The 20,276-nt window shown below is 43.7% G+C and overlaps 2 protein-coding genes across 3 annotated transcripts in view; one reads left to right on the top strand and one right to left on the bottom strand.

The window, feature by feature from the left end:
- Syn1 (synapsin I) overlaps positions 1-20,276 on the top strand; it is a 52,686-nt gene that overhangs the window by 22,259 nt on the left and 10,151 nt on the right. The window lies entirely within an intron of this gene.
- Timp1 (TIMP metallopeptidase inhibitor 1) lies at positions 14,845-19,085 on the bottom strand. Its single transcript, XM_005324024.5, has 6 exons — positions 18,913-19,085; positions 17,891-18,016; positions 16,642-16,721; positions 16,331-16,457; positions 15,956-16,080; positions 14,845-15,118 (listed from the first exon to the last, which is right to left on the bottom strand). The coding sequence occupies exons 2-6, from the start codon at positions 18,006-18,008 to the stop codon at positions 14,948-14,950; spliced, it is 621 nt and encodes a 206-aa protein (XP_005324081.1). The 5' UTR covers positions 18,009-18,016; positions 18,913-19,085; the 3' UTR covers positions 14,845-14,947.

Below are 20,276 nucleotides of genomic sequence, written 5' to 3' on the forward strand. Positions count from 1 at the left end.
AGGTTATCTTTTTTGTAGAGATTAAAACAGAGGGGGCTGGGTGTGATGGCATACACATAAAAATAAAAAGGGCTGGGTGGGACTGGGGTCAGTGACAGAGTGCTTGCCTAGCACATGAGGCACTGGGTTCAATCCTTAAGGCGTGCTTTCCATTTCAACTACAAAAAAAATTTTTTTAAAGGGCTGGGGCTGTAGCTGAGTGGGTTAAATCCCCTGTACAAAATACAAAGGGAACTTCATCATCATGCCAACTGAGACCTGTCTGTGTGAAATTTGGTTCTCTCTCCTGATTTCTTGGAAAATCAGTTAGCATCTTAGTGTTGTTTTGGATGATGGGAAGCTTTAGTATGAGTGACGCCATTTTGATTTTTCAACCTAGTCTATTGGAGCCTAGTGCAAGAGCTTAGTCCAAAACAATTGCCACCTAACATTTTTATTTAACATTAGGCTGCTGGTTTTCACCAGAATTACAGGACTGTTGTTTATTAAGCTTCTTGCAAAGGTATGGAGAACTCGAGATTTAGTTCAGTAGTAGAACATTTGCCTAGCATGTATGGGGCTGTAGTTCAATCCTCGGCACTGAAAAAAATGGAAATAAAGTAAGTTATTAAGGAACTGCCCCATAAAAAACCCATCAGGCCCAAATAGTTTCACAAGGGAATTCTACCAAACCCTTCCCTCCATCATGATCAATATATTCACTAGTTAAAGACCCCTTTATTTCAATGCCATATAAATTGTTCCAAAGAATAGAAAATGAAGAGAAACTTACATGTTATTTTCTGGAGCAATTGTAACAGAAAAACATGGACCATTTCACCCATGAATATTAATGCAAAAATCCTAAATAAAATATTAGCAAACAAATTCAAAACCACATTAAGAAAATAATATAGTTATTTTGAAGATGAAGAAAATAATATAGCATGACCAAGAGAATTTCCTTATGAAAATACAGAAATGGTTCATTCTAGATAATGCATTAATATAATACAACATATTTATAGATCTAAGAGGAAAATCATATGGTTATTTCTATAGATATTTGAAAAGTGATAAAATTCAGTATCCACCCGCCCCCCCCCCAGTAGTAAGGATTGAACATAGGGCCTTGTACATCCTAGGCAAGCAATCTTATCACTGAACTTCATCCCCAGCCCCTCTTTAAATTTTATTTTAAGACAAGATCTCACTGAGCTGCTCAGGTTGGCCTTGCATTTGCAATCTTTCTGCCTCCGCCTCCTGAGTAGCTGGGATTATAGTCACGTACCGTCACACTTGGCTAAAATTCAACATTCATTCTGATATAAGCATTCAAAGCTAGAAATCAATTGATACCACATTAACATGATAAATTTGTTTATCTCAACTCGAAAATAAGACTTTAGATAAGACTGAAGGCATTTTCTTTTTAATATTGTCCTGGAGGTATTGAGCCAATGCAGTTAAACTAGGAAAAATAATTATAGGCATAAGAATTGATAAAGAGGACATAAAATGTCTGCACTTATAGATGATATGATAGTATACCTAGAAATCCCCCAGAGAACCAATAAAAAAAGCTAATTCAAACAATCAAAAAATTATAAAAATCAACATAGACAAATCAGTAGTTTTCAAATACACAAATAGCCAGATAGAAGATATAATGGAAGAGAAAACATTTTTACAATAACAACAAAAGCTGGGCATAGTGCTATAATCCTAGCAACTTGGAAGTTTGGAATGGGAGGATCAGAAGTTTGAGGCCAACCCAGGCAATTTAGCAAGACCTTTTTTTTTCTTTTTTCTTTCTTCCTTCCTTTCTTTCTTTCTTTCTTTCTTTCTTTTTTTTTTTTTTTTTTTTTTGGTACCAGGGATTGAACTCAGGGGCACTCAATCACTGAGCCACATCCCCAGCCCTATTTTGTATTTTACTTAGAGACAGGTCTCACTGAGTTGCTTAGCACCTTGCTTTTGCTGAGGCTGGCTTTGAACTTGCCATCCCCCCGTCTCAGCCTCCTGAGCCACTGGGATTACGGGCATACTTCACTGTGCCCAGCTAGCAAGACCCGTTCTAAAAATAAAATAAAAAGGGCTTGGGATGTAGCTCAGTGACAGAATGCTCCTGGGATTAATCCCAGCATAAAATATTTTAGTATGCCAGGTATGGTGGCTCAAGCTTGTAATCCCAGCAAGTTCAAGGCCAGTCTCAGTAACTTAGTGAGACCCTAAGCAATTTAAGGAAGCCTTGTGTTAAAATAAAAAATAAAAAAGGTTCGGGATGTAGCTCAGCGGTTAAGTGCCCCTGCATTCAGTCCGCAGTATCTACCCCCAATATTTCAGTATAAATTCCCAAGGAATGTGCAAAATTATATGAGGAAAAGTTTTAAACACTCCTGAAAGATGTAAAGGTAGATTTAATAAAATGGAGTGGGTATAGTGGTACATGCCTATAATCTCAGCCACTTCGGAGGCTGAGCCAGAAGGATTGAAAGTTCAAAGCCAGCCTCAGCAATCTAGCGAGGCCTTAAGCAATGTAGTGAGACTGTGTCTCAAAATTAAAAATAAAAAAGGGCTGGGGCATAGTTCAGTGGCTAAGCAACCCTATATTCAATCCCCAGTACCTGTCCCTGAAAAAAGAAAAGGAAATGGAAAGACATTCTGTATTCCTGGCTAGAAGGAATTGACATCATAAAGATGTCAATTCACCTCCTCAGATCTTTATTTAATTTAAAAATGTAATATGATTTCCCAATATACACATACTACTTTTATCTGGAGTTAGACAGGTTAATAGTAAGATTCATATAGAAAAGCCACCGTGTCAGAATAATCAGAAAAACCCTGAGAAAGATGAGCAATGGGAGGAAACTAACCCTACCAACCCACAGGGAGTCTTAACAGTTCTGTCACCAAGCACATCATGAAGCCTTTATAATTTAATCAGTATGATGCTAACACATAAACAGACTGACAGATTTAAGGGACAAAATTTTGATGTCCAGATATAGCTCTATGTAACATTTGGAAATTTACTATATGATTAAAGTGTCAACTCAAGTTATTAGGGAAAAGAGGAATGTTTTAGTAAAGATTTATATGTGACATTTAAATTCTTCATTCATATGAAATTGATTTTCACATACGGTGTAAGGTTGTGACTTATTCTGTTTTGTGTGGTATACCAAAATAACTAAGACTGGGTATTTTATAAAGAAAAGAGGTTTATTTATCTTACTGTTCTGGAGATTCAAGAGCATGGCACCAGCTCTGGTGAGGATCTTCTGGCTATATCACAACATGGTAGATGTCATCATGGTAACAATGCTTGCATGAGGGAGAGATCACTGGAAAGTCAGGAAGCCAGAGGGATTTGGGGATGAGGATCACGTGTGTGTGTGTGTGTGTGTGTGTGTGTGTGTGTGTGTGTGTTGCTGAGGATTGAACCCAGGGCCTTGAGCATGTGAGGCAAACACTCTACCAACTGAACTATTTCCCTAGCCAGGAGCACTCTTTTTATAACTCACTCTTGAGAGAGCTAGCTGGAGTCCCATTAGAACAACTTTAATCCCTTCTAAGGGCTGCATCCCCAGTCACCTAACCACCTTTCACAATGCCCCACGTCTTAAAGATTCCACACTGTAATATTGCCACACTGTGACCAAGCTTGGAAGCTTGAAACTTTGGGGATACACTCAAATCATATCTAAACCAGAGCAGCTAAGTACAAATCCTCTTCATATTTTTCCTTATAGGTAATCCTTTTTTCTTTACTGAGCATGTATGCCACCTCTGTTATATAAAAAAAATTCAAATATGTGTATGGAAGGCTCTGTACTTTCTTTTCTGTTCCACTGGTCACTTTTTCCATACCTATACTAATGCGACACCATCCTGATAACATTTTCTCATTAAGTCTTGAATCTGATAGGGCAGTTATACCTCTTGGCTGTTCTATACTTATGAACAGGCTATTTTTGTCAGGGACAGAGAGAGCAGGACTTCTGAGTCTGGGAAAAAAGGACAGAGTTAATGGTAGGAAATGGCAAGGATGTTATACTCCCTGCAAGCCAGCTTGCCACCACCTCTCCCCTGTCATCTCCTGCCCTACAATGAGTCATGGAAGGACAAAATCTGGGTTTGAATTTTTAGAAGCAGTCTTCCTCCATCCTGTACTTTGAAGCTTTGTTGGGAAGGTCACCCAGTCTCCATCTTGTGATGAGAGTCACATATTGGGACTCTGATAGTCCATCTATTTCTATCCAGGTTGCAGGCTACTAGGAATCCTCTGGGGGGTGCTCAGCTCTGTTGTGTCTAAATAGTCACCAATGAACAAGGGAGATGTGGAACAATCCTGTTAAACACAGGTTAACTTCTCTTCACCACAACTCCCTTAGCATAGTGATCTGCTCACATCAACCTTGTCATGCAGACCAGGGGTGGGGGCTTCTCTGGGAATAGGGAATCCCCTTCCCTTGCCATCTCAAATCAGGTGATTTATGGTGCAGGCAATATTTATGGAGGGCTCACAATATAGCAGATGGTATCCAATTCCAAGGCCTCTCTGGTTCCAGTCCCTTCTCTGGACCCAGGAGTCCTGCTCCCTGTGGAGGAAAGAAAGAAAAGATGCAGCCAGTTGCGGTGACTCACGCCTGTATTTCTCATGACTCAGGAGACTGAGGTAGCAGGATGTCAAGTTCAAAGCCAGCCTTAACAACCTGGTGGGACCCTGTCTCAAAATAAAACAATAAAAAGGACTGTGGATGTACCTTAGCAGTTAAGCACCCCTGGGTTCAATCCCTGGTACAAAAAAACAAAAGAAAGAAAAGAAAAGAAAAGAAATAAAGAAAGAAAAGCATCCATTGACCAAAGGTGAGAATCAACAGGGTCAAGGATGTGAAAATTGTGTGAAAGAGACAGGGAAGGAGTGAGTGAAGAGCTAGAAAGAGGTGCCTGGGAGATCTGTCAATAGGGTGGGATGTTACTTTTTTCTTTTCTCTGTGTGTGTGTGTATATGTGTGTGTATGCACATGCACACGCACCATATTGGGGATGGAATTCAAGAGTGTTCTACCACTGAACTGTACCCCCAGCCCTTTTTCAAAAATTTAATTTTGAGGGATTGCTGAGGTTTGCCTTGAGCTTGCAATCCTTCTGCCTCAGCCTCACAAGTAGCTGGTATTAAAGCAAGGGCACCACGCCTGGCCATTTTTTATTTATTTATTTTTTTGTATTTGTACTCTATCCTCCTGCAATATCCCTTGATGCCCTCTACTGAGATGATGTTTAAAGAGAGTCCATTCAAAATTGCAGAACACATATATAAAGGTGAATTTCATTCTGGGAGGCACTAGGTAAGCTAATGGGTAAACCTATGATTCAGAAATTCCTCTGTCTCCAATAGCAATGAGTGATTTTTAAATTGAAAGTATAAGAATGCTTATTGTAGATTTATTCATAATGTGCAAAAGTTTTCAACAGAAGAATGAATATATAAATCCTGCCACATTTATCTAATGGAATACCATACTGTAATTAAAACATACAAACATTATTTAGGTATAGCAACCAAGATAAATTTCAATGACATAGTATGGAAAGAAGCCAGAATCAAGAAGGGATTATTCATGTTATATAAAAAAATGATTCAAGGGCTGGGGATGTGGCTCAAGCGGTAGCGCGCTCGCCTGGCATGCGTGCGGCCCGGGTTCGAACCTCAGCACCACATACCAACAAAGATGTTGTGTCTGCCGAGAACTAAAAAATAAATATTAAAAATTCTCTCTCTCTCTCTCTCTCCCTCCTCTCTCACTCTCTCTTTAAAAAAAAAATGATTCAAGACAAAACTAATCTCTAGATAGAATAAGGGGCACTTTTAGGTATAAATGGTACTGGCAATTTTTTAAATAGTCTTTCATAAGTTGGGAAAAAAATTAACTAATTAATTAATTAATTACTTTTGCAATACTGGAGATGGAACTCAGGGCCTTGTACATTACTAGGCAAGCACTCCATCACTGAGCCACACCCCAGCCCTGGAAATTTCTTTTGAGTGGCTAGTTTTATTGAGATATGACAAATTCAGAAAAGGGGACACATCCTAAGTGTACAGCTTGTTAAATTTTCATCATGAAAAACTCTGTCACCTGTACCCAGATCAAGAAATAGTACTTGAACATAATTGCAGCACAGATAGAAGCTGATGGTCTTCAGGAGACTTCCAGTGGTGCGGCAGTTGGGAGTGGTTTATGGTCTCAGAGAGATTTAAGTCTGAGGAAGGTCACGAAGGAAGGCAGCCAAGTTCATGGTTTCATGTTCTTTTTTCTATGTTTATTTTTTAGTTGTACATAATACCTTTATTTTGTGTATTTATTTTCATGTGGTGCTGAGGATCGAACCTAGTGCCTCACACGTGCTAGGCGAGTGCTCTACCACTGAGCCACAACACCAGCCCTCTTTTATTAATATTTTTTTAGTTGTAGATGGACACAGTATATTTATTTTATTTCTTTTTTTTTTAATGTGACCCTGAAGATTGAACTCAGTGCTTCACACATGTGAGGCAAACGCTCAACCCCTGAGCTACAGCCCCAGTCCCTCATGTTCTTTTTGCCAATGCTCAGAGAAGCACATGCCACTCTGGGCGCTGTGCAAGACTGGGATTCTGGGAAATGGCCAAGCCCCTGGAAGCAATTTAGGCATGGCACTGCTTCACATGCTGTCGTCATAAAGGCATCAGGCACTAAGGTCAAGCAGAGGGGCCAGGGAACAGTGAAACCACACAGGGAATAATAAAGGGGAATCACAAACTGAGATGGAACAAGGAGTGGGGAATAGAGAACTGGAGCAGGAGCAGGGTAGGGGCCATGCAGGAGAATCAGGGTGCAGGGAGCCAGGAAAGCGAAGAGGAAGCAGAGAACAGCAAATGGAAGCAGGCAGTAGAAAGAACGGGGATGAGCTAGAGCAGCCAGGGGATACCTGTGACTGCAGGAACATTGAGGGACCCACTGAGGCCCAGTTGCATCCTTTCCTGTGGCTATTCAGGAAGCCCTCTTTATGCTTCTCCTTGAGACCCTTCCAAGGACACATTCTTGCATCTTGTAAAGGTCAGGTGTTCATCCCCTGAAGAGTCTGCAGGAGACAGAGGTCATACCCTGAGGGTCAGTTAAGATGTGACCAGATGTCCCTTGACTAGGACACACTGTGATCCAAAGGGGCCAATCTCAAAGATTCAGGACATTGTTGGTTGGGAACGGAATTAGCTGCGGTCCACTGAAATTGGAGGTACAGTAATCTTCACTGGGGCACCTGGTGACAAGAATCCTCCAGAGATGGAAATTCTTTTTTTCTGGACTGGTTCAGAGGGAGTCCATACAGGGTGGGGATAGGTTGAGTGACTGGCAGTGAGAAATTCCTAAAGGGAACCTCTCTTCATGGGTGTTACTGCAGTTGTTCTTGGTAGATATTTCTCTCTCTCTCTCTCTCTCTCTCTCTCTCTCTCTCTCTCTCTCTCTCTCTCTCTCTCTCACACACACACACACACACACACACACACACATGCACAAACACATATAAAACAATACTGCTCTTTATTTGGGGGTGATTCTATCAATAAGAGATTCAGATCTTGATTAGAGACTGTGAGGGGGAAACAACAGGGGAGGAAACTGGGACTGAGAAGCAATTATGGTTTTAAGGGTTAGAGTCTGAGTCCTATCAGTAGCTTTTGGTTTTGTTTGGTTTGGGTTTTAGTGCTAGGAATGGAACCCAGGGCCTCAGGTGTGCTAGGCAAGCACTCTACCACTGAGCTATCCCCCAGCCCTGGTGATTTTGAACTCATAATGCTGTGTGGTGTCAGTGAGGCATGACCTCTATCCCCTCCAGGCTCTTCAAGGGATGAAAACCTGCACTTCACAAGAATTGCACTTTACACTGCCCAAGAGTGGTCTTAGAGTCAGAAACAAAGCAGAGATTCATAGCAGGGGCATGCAGGACATGAGGATGGGGGATTGAAGCAAGACATGTCCTTGGTCCATGTCACCCCCAATCATGAAAGTATTTTGGGAGCATCTATCTAACAATATTGCTCTCCTAGGGTTAGGGGGAGGCCCCCAGGGTGTGTTGGGGAGAAAGCACACTGAGTCTGGGGACTCACCTCCTTAGGTCAGAGGTGTAGCTCTCCACAAAGCCTTAGCAGGAGGTCCAAGCTCAGTGGTTGATAAATAGTCAACACTGGGAGGTACAGCTAAGGCATTCCTGCCCACATGAACCAGCCCCCTTTTACCCTCTCAGGGGATAGTAGCTCTAGCCTTCTACTGGAACAGGGAATTGGTAATTGGGAATATATCTGGGCTCTAACAGCTTCTTAAACCAACTTTCAATCAAACTTCCTTAAAAAAAAAAAAAAAAACCTCAGGCTTAGTCAGGTACATTGGCACCTGCCTATAATCCCAGTGACTAAAGAGGCTGAGGCAGGAGGGTTGCAAGTTCAAGGCCAACCTCAGCAACTTAGTGAGACCCTGTCTCAAAATTAAAAATAAAAAAATGGGCTGGATTTGAGCTGGGGTTGTGGCACAGTGGTAGAGCACTTGCCTAGCATATGTGAGGCACGGGGTTTGATTCTCAGCACCACACAGAGATAAATGGATAAAATAAAGGCTCATTAACATCTAAAAAATATTTTTTTTAAAAAAATGGGCTGGAGGGGCTGGGGTTATGGCTCAGTGGTAGAGCGCTTGCCTCGCACGTGTGAGGCCCTAGGTTCGATCCTCAGTACCACATAAAAATGCATAAGTGAAATAAAAGTATTATGTCCATCTACACCTAAAAAAATATTTGAAAAAAATGGGCTGGAAACGGAAAGTGGTAAAATTCTCCTGAGGTCAACCCTCTGTACCAAAACAAAATCAAAAACAAAATGCTAAGGCTTCACCCCCACATCCAGAAGGAACATGTGCCCTATCCATTTCTTTAGTTGAGGTTCTACGTGTAATCAGGGTTGGTTCTCTGATTTTTACCACGTCTACTGGCATAGAAGGTATCCAGAGCTGAATAGTGAGATATTGGTGTCATTCACAATTAATAAAAAGGAAAGGCAGGTCTTATATAAATTGACCTCTCCATCTGTCACTGGGTAGTGGCCAGAGATGGCTCACCATATGGGGTAGTTTGTTGGGAGCTCTTCTAGCAGGAATATTTTCCAAATGGAATTATTTAAGGATGAAGGGGCAATTGATAAAGAATAAATGCATAGGTAGGTTTTTCTGAATAGAAAAAGTTTTATTTTATATTTATTATTATTTTGACACTAAGAATTGAACCCAGGGGCATTTTACCACTGAGCCACATCACCAGCTATTTTTATTTTATGCTTTAATTTTTGAGTCAGGGTCACTCAGAGTTTCTTAAGTCCTTGATAAATAGCCTGATCTGGCCTCAAACTTGTAATCCTCCTGCCTCAGTCTCCCAAATCGCTGGGATTATAGACATACACCACTGTGATAAGCTGAATAGATTTTTTTAAAACAGGCTTATCAATGATACAAATATCAATAATGAAAATTTCTAAATGGAAAGACTTGACACTGATGAGAGGGCTCATCAGTGGAGCCTTTTGCTGGGCAGGTATGAATGGGGGAGTTTATCACTCTTACTAGACAATGGAGAGACATGCCGTGGGTCAAAATGGGTGAATGGGAAGATTTGCCAGTAGAGCCTGTCAGTGGGAATTATTTCATAGAAAAATATTCATGAAAAAAAATATTCACGAGCAGAGAGATTTTTCAACTGGTGCAATGCCGATGGGTGGATAGTTATGAACAGAGGTATTTGTGGCTGGGGTCATCAGCAGGCAATAGATTCCTGCTGGGTAGCTGTGAATGAGAAGATTTGTCAGTAGGGGAGATTAATGGGGAGATGGCAATGCAATATTTATGAATAAGAAGATATTTCTTAGTGGGGTATTTGTGAAGAGGGAATTTGTCTCAGTGAGGAGAGGGGACTAATCAAAGGAAGGATTTACCAAGGGCTTAGAGATTTGTTATCTGTAGTCTTGACAACAGTAGAGATTTATAAAAGGCGGGATTTGTCCACAATGAGGACTGCATAGTGGGGAACATTATCATAGGGTGGGAGATAGGTTTTCTCAGAAGTCTTTGAAAATGTTGACATTTGTCGGTGGAGGGAAATGCACCCTGGAAAGCATTATGCAAACATTGTAATAAGAATAATAGTATTTCAAATGAGCATATTAAATATTTGTAACATCTCAAGATTATCATGATTGTAAGTTAAACCAAGATTTCTAGAGTGCATTAAATTGTTGCTACTAATATACCTTATTTTCAGTTTTATATACTATTTCTTTTTTTGAGAGAGAGAGAGAGAATTTTTTTAATATTTATTTTTTAGTTTTCGGTGGACACAACATCTTTATTTTATTTTTATGTGGTTCTGAGGATCGAACCCAGTGCCCCATGCATGCCAGGGGAGCACGCTACCACTTGAGCCACATTCCCAGCCCCTATATACTATTTCTAATATCAAATATTATTTGTAATATTGTAATAAGCAGTACTGATAAGAATTATCATTGGGGCCCACATCTGTAATCCCAGTGACTTGGTAAATTAAGGTAGGAGATTGTAAGTTTGAGGCCAGCCTCAGCAATGTAGTGAGATCTTGTCTCAAAATAAAAGTAAGAAAGGAGCTGGGTGTGGTGGCACATGCATGTAATCCCAGCAACTTGGGAGGCTGAGGTAGGAAGATTGCAAGTTCAAAGCCAGTCTCAGCAATTTAACAAGGCACTTAGCAACTCAGTGAGACCCTGTCTCTAAATAAAATATGAAAAAGGTCTGGGGATATGGCTCAGTGTTTAAGTATTCCTGGGTTCAATCCCCGGTACCAAAAAAAAGAAAAAAAAAGTGTAAAAAAGGGGCTGGGGCTATAGCTCAGAGTAGAGTGCCCTTAGGCTCAATTCCCACCACCACAAAAAAATTTATCACTACTAAAATTACACATTAATTTATACTTACTATAAATACTACTTATAACTGCTATATGATCTCATTTAATAAGCTAATTGTCACTATGAGTTGGACACACTCTTTATCCCTATTTTACAAATGTGGTAACTGAGGCATAGAATGGCAATATGGTTTCCCCAAGGATATAGAACTAGGACATGGCAGGGACAGGATTTAAGTGCAGATGACCTACCTCCTGGGTTCATGGTTTTTTGTTGTTGTTGTTTGTGGTGATGGGGATTGAACCGAGGGCCTTGTACATGTGAGGCAAGCACTCTACCAACTGAGCTACATCCCTAGCCCAGGGTTCATCGTCTCAATCAGTACACTACACTTCCTGTCTAGAAATTTAGTCACTGTCAGTAATATTGCACATTAAGTTATTGTTATGAGAGATTGTTTATTTGTCTGTTGTTTGCACATGTGTGGTGCTCAGGATGGAACCCTGAAAAATATTCAAGGGCAAATATTCCTCATAATCATCCTTCGACCTCTGAAGGACTCTGGGTAGAGATGTGATGCCCATTTTTATTTGTTCTTTTTAGATATGCATGACAATAGAATGTATTTTGACATATTATACATACATGGAGTATCACTTCCCATTCTTGTGGTTGTACATGATGTGGAGTTACACTGGTCGTGTATTCATATATGAACATAGGAAAGTTATGTCTGATTCATTCTACTGTCTTTCCTATTCCCATCCCCCCTCCCTTCTGTTCATTCCCCTTTGTTTAATCCAATGAACTTGTATTCTTCCCTCCACCCCCTTATTGGGTATTAGTATCTGCATATCACAGAGAACATTTGGCCTTTGGTTTTTTGGGGATTGGTGATACCCTTTTTTTTTTTTTTTTTTTTTTTTGTTCCAGACAGATTGAACTCAGGGGCACTTACCACCAAGCCACATCCCTAGCCCTATTTTTTATTTTATTTAGAGACAGAGTCTCACTGAGTTACTTAGAGCCTTGCTTTTGCTGAGGCTGGCTTTGAACTTGAGATCTTCCTGCCTCAGCCTCCCAAGCCACTGGGATTACAGGCATGCGCCACTGCACTGGGCTGTGATTCCCATTTTTAAGCAGGAAGACTGAGGCTCAGGTAAGGGAAGGGCCAGTCCCCAAGTTACCCTGAGCTAGATCTCATGCTGCACACCTCATATTACTATGACTCCTCCACATGCTTCCTCTTGGCCATCATAGTCTCCAAAAAGATTCACACAGAGACACACTGAATGCTTGGGGGCTGTTCACTTTAATGGATTTTCTAGAAGGGTGGTGGGGGTGTGATTATCCCAAGACTGCAGATCCTTGCCAGGAGCTTATGCCAGTTCTCTTCAGGAAGTAGCCTTGTATGCTGTTCTGGTCTCCATGTACACTGAAGTACTAGTCAGCCATGTCCATGCTGGACTGGGTCTGGGTACAGGACCCATCTGTGGGGTAAACTGGTTATCAGAATGATCACCACACTGGGTTCTATCCTTCCCCTGCCACCTTCTACTGCACCTTCCTCCCCAGGGCTAGGATAGCTGAGGGCTCAAAGAATGAGCCCTGAAATCATAGAGCAACTCAAGAGTGCAGGGAGTTGGTACTAAGGTTTAGTGAATAATCAGGAGCTATTGAAGTCTCACTGTCAGCAACAAGGTCACTAGCGCCAAAACAGGACTTAGGCCTTTCCCTTGGAGTTACATCAATCAGCAAAGGCTGCTGTTTGCTCCTTTTAGTAGACTGGGGGCCAATCCCCTGGGGAGACACAGATATTGACACAGATATTGTTACTGCAATGGATGTTCCCTCCTGAGGCAAGTGGGTATTTAAAATCTGCCCATCCTGATCCAGTACATAATTTGGGCCTAGGTAACCTCCTAGGAGTGTAGAAAGCTCTGCAGCAGGACCACAGAGGACAGAGGGGCCCTTGCTTGGTGACTCAGGATACCCTAGAGGAGACCTGTTTTTTTTTCCACTGCTGGTGATTGAATCCAGGGTCTTGAGCATCCTAAGCAAGTACTCTACCACTGAGCTGCATGCCCCCAACCCAAGACTCGCATTCTTATTGGTAGGAGCAACACGTAGTTGGATGGGAGAGAATTTGGGGGGGGGATTTTTTCTTCACCAAAGAAGACATATTTTCCCCATTCACCTAAGGGTGGGGACAGTGACAAAGGTTTCGGTCAGGAATCCTCACTGGACAAGCATCAGGACAGTGCCTGAGAGCTGTTTGCCAATTGATAGTCCATTGTCAATGAGTTTATCAACTGCTGAGATTTGTGAATAGAGGAATTCACAGCTGTGGGATAACTTATCACCTTTTTCAAGGGCCAACTTGGGTGTTCCACTGAGTGTTTGCCCCAATCTGAAATTCTGACTCCTATGGCCTCCCTTGAGTCAGGACCTTTGGATACTAGAGGTGGGATGCAGGGACTGGGAAGGCTTAGCAGAGCCTAGGCTCAACTGTAGGAGCAAGGAGACCTAGGAAGGGAGTGTTTGGAGGGTCTCTTACTCAGTTTTTTTGATTTGTTTCATTTTTTGCAGTGCTAGGGATTGAACCCAAGGGCACAACTGAGCTATATCCTCACCCCTTTTTAGATTGGGTTTTGCTAAGTTGCTGATGCTGCTCAAAATTAGATCCTCCTGCTTCTGCTTCCTGAGTCACTGGGATTACAGGCATGCACCACCAAGACCCAGGTTCTGTGTAGGAAGATGAGCCATAAAAGTGAGGATCAGGTCCAGAGACCTGTTTAGATGAGGAGACAGCTGCATAGGGAAGGAGTGTAGAGGTTATGGGCTGATATATCTGGTTGTTCCAAATTGTGAACTCTACCTGCACTAAATTGCTGTCACAGTTTCCTCCAGAGTTGGTCAGAAGAGTATAGAGAGGAGGAAAAGGGAGGGGAGATTAGGACAAAGCTTGGGGATTTCAGGATCATACCTTCTCTCCATTCAACCTCTTCTATACCCCAAATAACCCATAAGTAAGTAATCTTCTGCAGGCCATGGATGGAGGGCCAGGGCTACCCCTTCTTCCCTGGCTGGGTTACAGTAGGGGACCTTTTTACTCAAGACAGATTTATACTACAAAGCCTAAGGGTGGGGACATGACAAAGGTTTGGGTGGGGAATCCTACTGAACAAACATCAGGAGAATGCCTGAGAGCTTTTTCCAATTGATTGGGCTTTTGTCAAGGAGTTTGTGAACTGCTGAGATTTGTGAATAGGGGAATTTACAGCTGTGGGATAATTTATTAACTAGAGAGTCCTGGGCAAATAGGAATTAGAAATCATTATAGTAAAATATTTTAAAGTATTGAGTAGAGAAACTATTTATTAAGTTGGAATTGTTTATGCATATTAAATAACTATTACTGATATTGCAGATCAGCAGTTCTAAGGCCAACGTTGAGATTATTGCCAGGAGCTGTCACATGCCTATAATCCCAGTGATTTAGGAGGTTAGGGTAGGAAGATTGCGTGTTCAAAGCCAGCCTCAGCAACTTAGTGAGGCCCTAAACAATGTAGTGAGACCCTGTCTCAAAATAAAATATAAAAAGGGTTGAAGATGTGGCTCAGTGGTTAAGAGCCCCTGGGTTTAATCCCCAGTACCAAAAAAAAAAAATTATTACCAATACATAAACTTTTATGTAAAATATAAAACCCCAACATTTTTTTTGCTAAGTGTGGAATCCAGGGCCTGTGTGTGTTAAGCAAGCACCCTTCCCCTGAGCTACACCTCCAGCCCCAAACCCAACATCTTGCATCCCACCCTGCCTCATTGGTCCCAGGGTACCCCCACCAGTTCATCACTAACATGGGTTTGTTCCCAAGCACTACAGAGACAGTGTCTGCTGGGTGGTAGCTCTTTATTTCATTATCTTGGAGAAAAAAAAGTTGGGAGTTGGAAGGGGGCAAACACCATGTGGGCTTCAGCTTCCACTGGAGGCAGGCTTCAGGCCATTCGGACTCGTAGGGACTGCCAGGTACACACCCCTGGCTCCCGGGGCAGGCACGCCAGGTTACGGCTCTGGAATCCTCTCTCAGAGCCATCGAGGAGCTGGTCTGTCCACAAGCACTGAGTGTCTTTCTCCAGTTTGCAGGGAATGGATGAACAGGCAAGCACCTGAAAGAGAGGAGGGAGGTTCACCTTTGAGGGCTTCTCCTTCTCCTCCTCCCTCCTGTGGAGAACATTCCCCTCTTTGCCTTGCAACCTTGAGCTGCTGGAGAGACCCAGGAAGAGACCCTCCCCTTGGGGGAACAGGAAGCCAGTGAAAGGATCATTGTACTAGAAAAGTGGTTAGGAAATAGTCGCTTGGGATCAGTCAAGCAGACTGGGGAATTTTCCCATGGGGCAAGGGACAATTGGCAGTAGTAGGGAAGAGCAGGTGTGCAGGGAATTTAAGCATAAGATAGGTAGTAAAGCCTCTCAGTCGTTGGGATCACAGGACATTCGGGGGTATCAGGGAACAGTCTTAGAATGGCCAGGTCAATGTAATGCACCTGGCGAGTAGATCAGTCAACTGCAAGGCAAGAATGAGATGCGCTGGGGGAGAGTTGGTAGGTATGGAGAACAACACTTTGGGTTGTTGGAGATGTTCTAGGGAAGCAATATATATATATATATATATATATATATATATATATATATATCTCCCAGGGGTCAGGAACTGGAAGTGGGATTACAGAATAGTCACCAGGGAGAGTTAGAGGGGCAGGTAAAGACGTCAAGGAGCAGGCAGTCCCAAGGTTATCAGACACAGGGCAGAGGATAAACAAGAATTTCCAAGGGAGCAATCTCAAGTTTGGGGAAATAGCAAGAGAGAGCAGGGACAGCTCATGGGTTTGGGAAGCAGATACAAGGACAAGGAATAGCCAGTGGAGGGGGCAAGAAATGAGCCCACGGTTTGGGAAAGAACCCCAAGAACAATGTCCAGGTGGAAGGCAGAGCTCAGGCACTCACTGTGCATGCCTCGCAGCCAGCACTGTAGGTCTTGGTGAAGCCCTTGCGCTGAGCTGGGCTCAGACTGTTCCAGGGAGCCACGAAACTGCAGGTGGTGATGTGCAAGAGCTTATTCTGCAGTTGTCCTGGGAGGGAGGGGGGGGAACAACAGGCAGCTTTTGATTGGCTCGGTCAGGAGACAGGACGACATCTGATTGGTGCCCTGGGCATATAGACCCCCCAACTAGGCAAAGTCTCAGCCTTCTGATAGGCTGAAATTGGGGCGGTCCCAATTTCAACTGAGACCATTGCTTTCAAAGCCTCACCCCCACCCGGTTGCTGGGCAGCTTCAGAGAACGGATTGGTGTGGCCCAGGGCGAAGGGGTGGAGCCTCACCCGCGATGAGAAACTCCTCGCTGCGGTTCTGGGAGTTGTGGAAGTATCCGCAGACGCTCTCCATAGCGGGGGTGTAGAGAAACCGGATGTCAGCGGCAGGCCCCAAGGCCTGGAAGCCTTTGAACATCTGTTGATGGATGAGGGGAAGAGTCTCTTTTACTGACATAATCCTCCCACTCCTCCTTCTTCCCTGAAGTCATCTACCTAATTCCCCAGATCACAATTTCCTCACCAACCCGCTGTGGCAGAAGGCTTCTGTTTTGAGGAGGAGGAAGATGTTGGGGACTGCTAGGGAGGGGGCAGGGGGATACCTTTGTCATCTTGATCTCATAACGCTGGTAAGCCATGTCCTGATTGACTTCTGGGGGCCCCATAAACTTGGCTCTTATGACTGCAGGAGAGGAGGGGAAGGAAAGGAGTCAAAGGAACAGCATTAACCAATAAAAAATCATCATCATATTAATACCAGTAAAGCACAGATACAAATAGGGATTAATGAGTGCCAGACAGCATGCTAAGTGATTTATACATCTGTTAATTGATTCATCTATGTATTGAAGTTGTAATCTTCATCAGGCACTACTTTAAGCCTTTTTCATTTGTACATTCATCTGTTCATGCACCCAACAAATATTTCAGATTGCCTACTGCATGTCAGGCACTGTTCAGGGCTTTAAAAGTACAACAGTGAACAAAACACTGAAGTCCCTTCACATTCTAGCTAGGAGACAGATTAAAAAGAAACAAAATAAATAAATTTGTGGAATTAGAAGATGTTAAGGGCAATTGGGAATTACAGAGCTGGGTAAAGAGGCGGCAAAGATTCTTTGCTTGACCAAACTTGAGTCAGGTTCCTGAATGTTCTCCCAGGCCCATCTGTTCACTTTCTTGTAAAATTCAGTTTAAGGAAAGAACCCTGCTAGGTCAGTTTACCCCACCTTCATTTAACTCCACTCAATATCTGTGGGGGGTTCCTCATTCTTCCCCCATCCCCCCATGATGTCTGATCACACTGGCCTGTCTTCAGTAAGAACATTGTTAGGTCAGAAGTCCACTCCCTTACTCCTGATGTTTTCTCTTAGTGATGTTCCATTAACTGACCTCTAAATTGATCATTGGCTATAGATTCCCATTTACCCATGCTATATTGGGAGTTGAACCCAATCTATTTCCCTTCTGCAAAATTCCCTTGCCATGGTCCCTTACCTACTGGGATGGTCCTGAATAATCTGACTTTAACAGAGGATCAGGACTACGGGGCAAGAGCTAACATTTTAATCAGGATGTTCAGGTAAATCCACCCCAGAAGGTGACTTTTGGGGCAGTCATCCATTTGGATACCTGAGGGGAAGGGTGTACCAGTGGAAGGAGCAGCCAGCATAAAATACAATAGCATCCTGATTTCCAGCACATCCATGGAAATCAGGATGCTATTGTAGCCACAACAGAGATATGCAGGGGTGAGCTGAATTGTTCTAGAGTTAACCACCATTGTGAGACCCTCTGGACTGAGAGGGAAAGCTAAGCAGAGTGTGTGGGTAGAGAAGGGGTCAAACTCACCAACATCGGAGTTGCAGAAAGCTGTCTGTGGGTGGGGTGGGGCACAGGTGCAGGCCCAGCTGGGGGCTATCAGTGACAACAACAGGATGCCAGAGGCCAGCGGTACAAAAGGGGCCATGGTAGTTTCTGTAAGGGAGAGAAGTGTCAGGTGGCCCCCAGCCCAGCTGATCTGCTGACCCTTGGCAGCCTGGGGAGGGTGAATTATGGGCCTGGGATTTGGGCCTGAGATGTTGGGAAGTTTGGGGATCTTAAAGAGCTGGGGAGCACAGAGGAGTGTGGGGATTTAGAGTTGAGAGAGTTTAGGAATTTAGGGGACTGAGTTGCGGAATTTTGAGGTTGTCATTTGGTGAATAAGAGGCCTGGGAAGTTTGAGGATTTAAGGGGGTTGGGAAAATCTGGAAGCTGAAAAGTTTGGGGGTGAGAAATTTGGATATTGTGGTCTAGAAGAGTTTGGGGGAGGTCGGGGTTATGCATATTGAGATATAGGTGACTGGGGATTTAAAAAAGTTGAATTGGGAGGAGGTTGGGTTTTAGGGAGCTGGGGGAATTTGGGAGTCCAATGGGTTAGGGGAAGTGGTGGGGGGCTAAAGGTGATGGAGGTACTTGGGGGATGTGAGGGCAGAGGAAGTTTTGAGATTTAGGTGTTTGGGGAAGGAGGCGTTTGGGGATAGGGAGAGTTTAGGGAATGCAGAGGTTTAGAGTGGGGGACTTTGTGGGGCAATGAGTGGATCCCAGGGAGCTGGAAGGCTGGGGAGCCTTTGTGGTATTAGGGGGTCATGGGTTTGGGGAAGCTGGGGATGGATGCCAGGGGTTCAAGGGAGTTTGGAGTGCCGGTTTGGGGGGAAGAATTCCAGACGCCCCCTTTCCGTGCCCCCTCTCATCCCCAACCAGCACAGGGTCCTGGTACTCGCAGGCCAGGCAGAGTATCTGGCACCCGAGTAGAAAGGTCAGCAGCCAGCACACGGACAGGATTCAGTCGGGCCCAGCCCCAGCCCCACCAGGACACACGGATCTCCGCTTACCTCTGCTGGATCTCTAGGCGCTGGGTCTGCGGCGATGGCGGCAGGGCCTGAGCGGTAGAGGATAAATGTCCACCACGCGAGGGGCGGGGTTGGCGAGGAAATCACAGGCCTGCAGGCTTCCTGGATGTTATTACTCATCCGCCCACCATCAGAGCAGGGCAGCCCAAAGAGCCACCCTCCTCTGCCCGCCCGCTCCTCCCGCCCGCCACGCCCGCTGCACCCCTCCCCCAGCTCCACGTCGTGAGCATTCCTGCCTAGCGGCCTCCTAGGAGAGGCGACAGTCCGCCAAGTCCCTGAAATCGCCCAGTTCTCTCCAATCACCCACATCTCCCAAATTCCCCACGGCCGAAGCCTGACTTATTTCATTCTTTCAACATGGTGCATCAACTGTATGCCGAGCCCATAAAACCCCCTTCCATTCCTGGTGTGTCTGACGTTCTGGTGAGCGGGTGGACAGGGGACAAATTAAGCAGAAGCGGTGGAGGGAGATAAGGCAAGCGAATGGGGAGAAACACAAAGTGAGGAAAGTGAGGCACCAAGAGGTTACGTGACTTCCCAGGCATGGTAGCATATGCTTGTAATTCCAGTGATCCTGGAGGCTGAAGCATGAGGATCTTAAGATAGAGGCTCGAACAAGCAAGGTCCTGGCTCAAAATAAAATAAATAAATAAATAAGGGGCTGGGGTTGTGGCTCAGTGGTAGAGGGCTTGCTTAGCATGTGCGAGACACTGGGTTTGAGTCTCAGCACCACATATAAATAAATAAAGGTCCATCGATAACTAATAAAAACATTTTTAAAAAATAAAATAAATAAAAAGGACATGGAGAGTTTGGGGCTGTAGCTCAGTGGTAGAGTACCTGCCTAACACGAACGTATGAGGCACTAGGTTCCATCCTTAGCACCACATAAAAATAAAGGTATTGTGTCCATCTATAACTTAAAAAAAAATTTAAAAAAAGTAGACCTAGCTCAGTGTTAAAGCATCTCTGGGTTCAATCCCTAGAACCACTACCACCACCAAAAATAAATAAATAAAATTTAAAAAAGATTTATGTGACTTATACAAGAACATGGAGTTAATACGTGGTAGGACTGAGACTGGAACCAGGCGGCAGGAAGCCACAGCCTGGGTTAGAACCTTTCTCAAAAAACACATGAACAAGACAAGACAGGGTGTAGCTCAGTGGCAAAGCACTGTTTTAGCACACATGAATCCCTATGTTGCATCCCCAGTGCCACAAATCAAATAAAAAACACAAAAACAAATAAAAGCACATACTCAAGCAAATAGCATTTATTATAGCACTGACTCTGTACCAGGAAATCAGCATAGTTATTTATCTCACTTCAAGCTCACAACAAG

This window comes from Ictidomys tridecemlineatus, chromosome X, assembly GCF_052094955.1.
Source record: "Ictidomys tridecemlineatus isolate mIctTri1 chromosome X, mIctTri1.hap1, whole genome shotgun sequence".
Classification (NCBI taxonomy): domain Eukaryota; kingdom Metazoa; phylum Chordata; class Mammalia; order Rodentia; family Sciuridae; genus Ictidomys; species Ictidomys tridecemlineatus.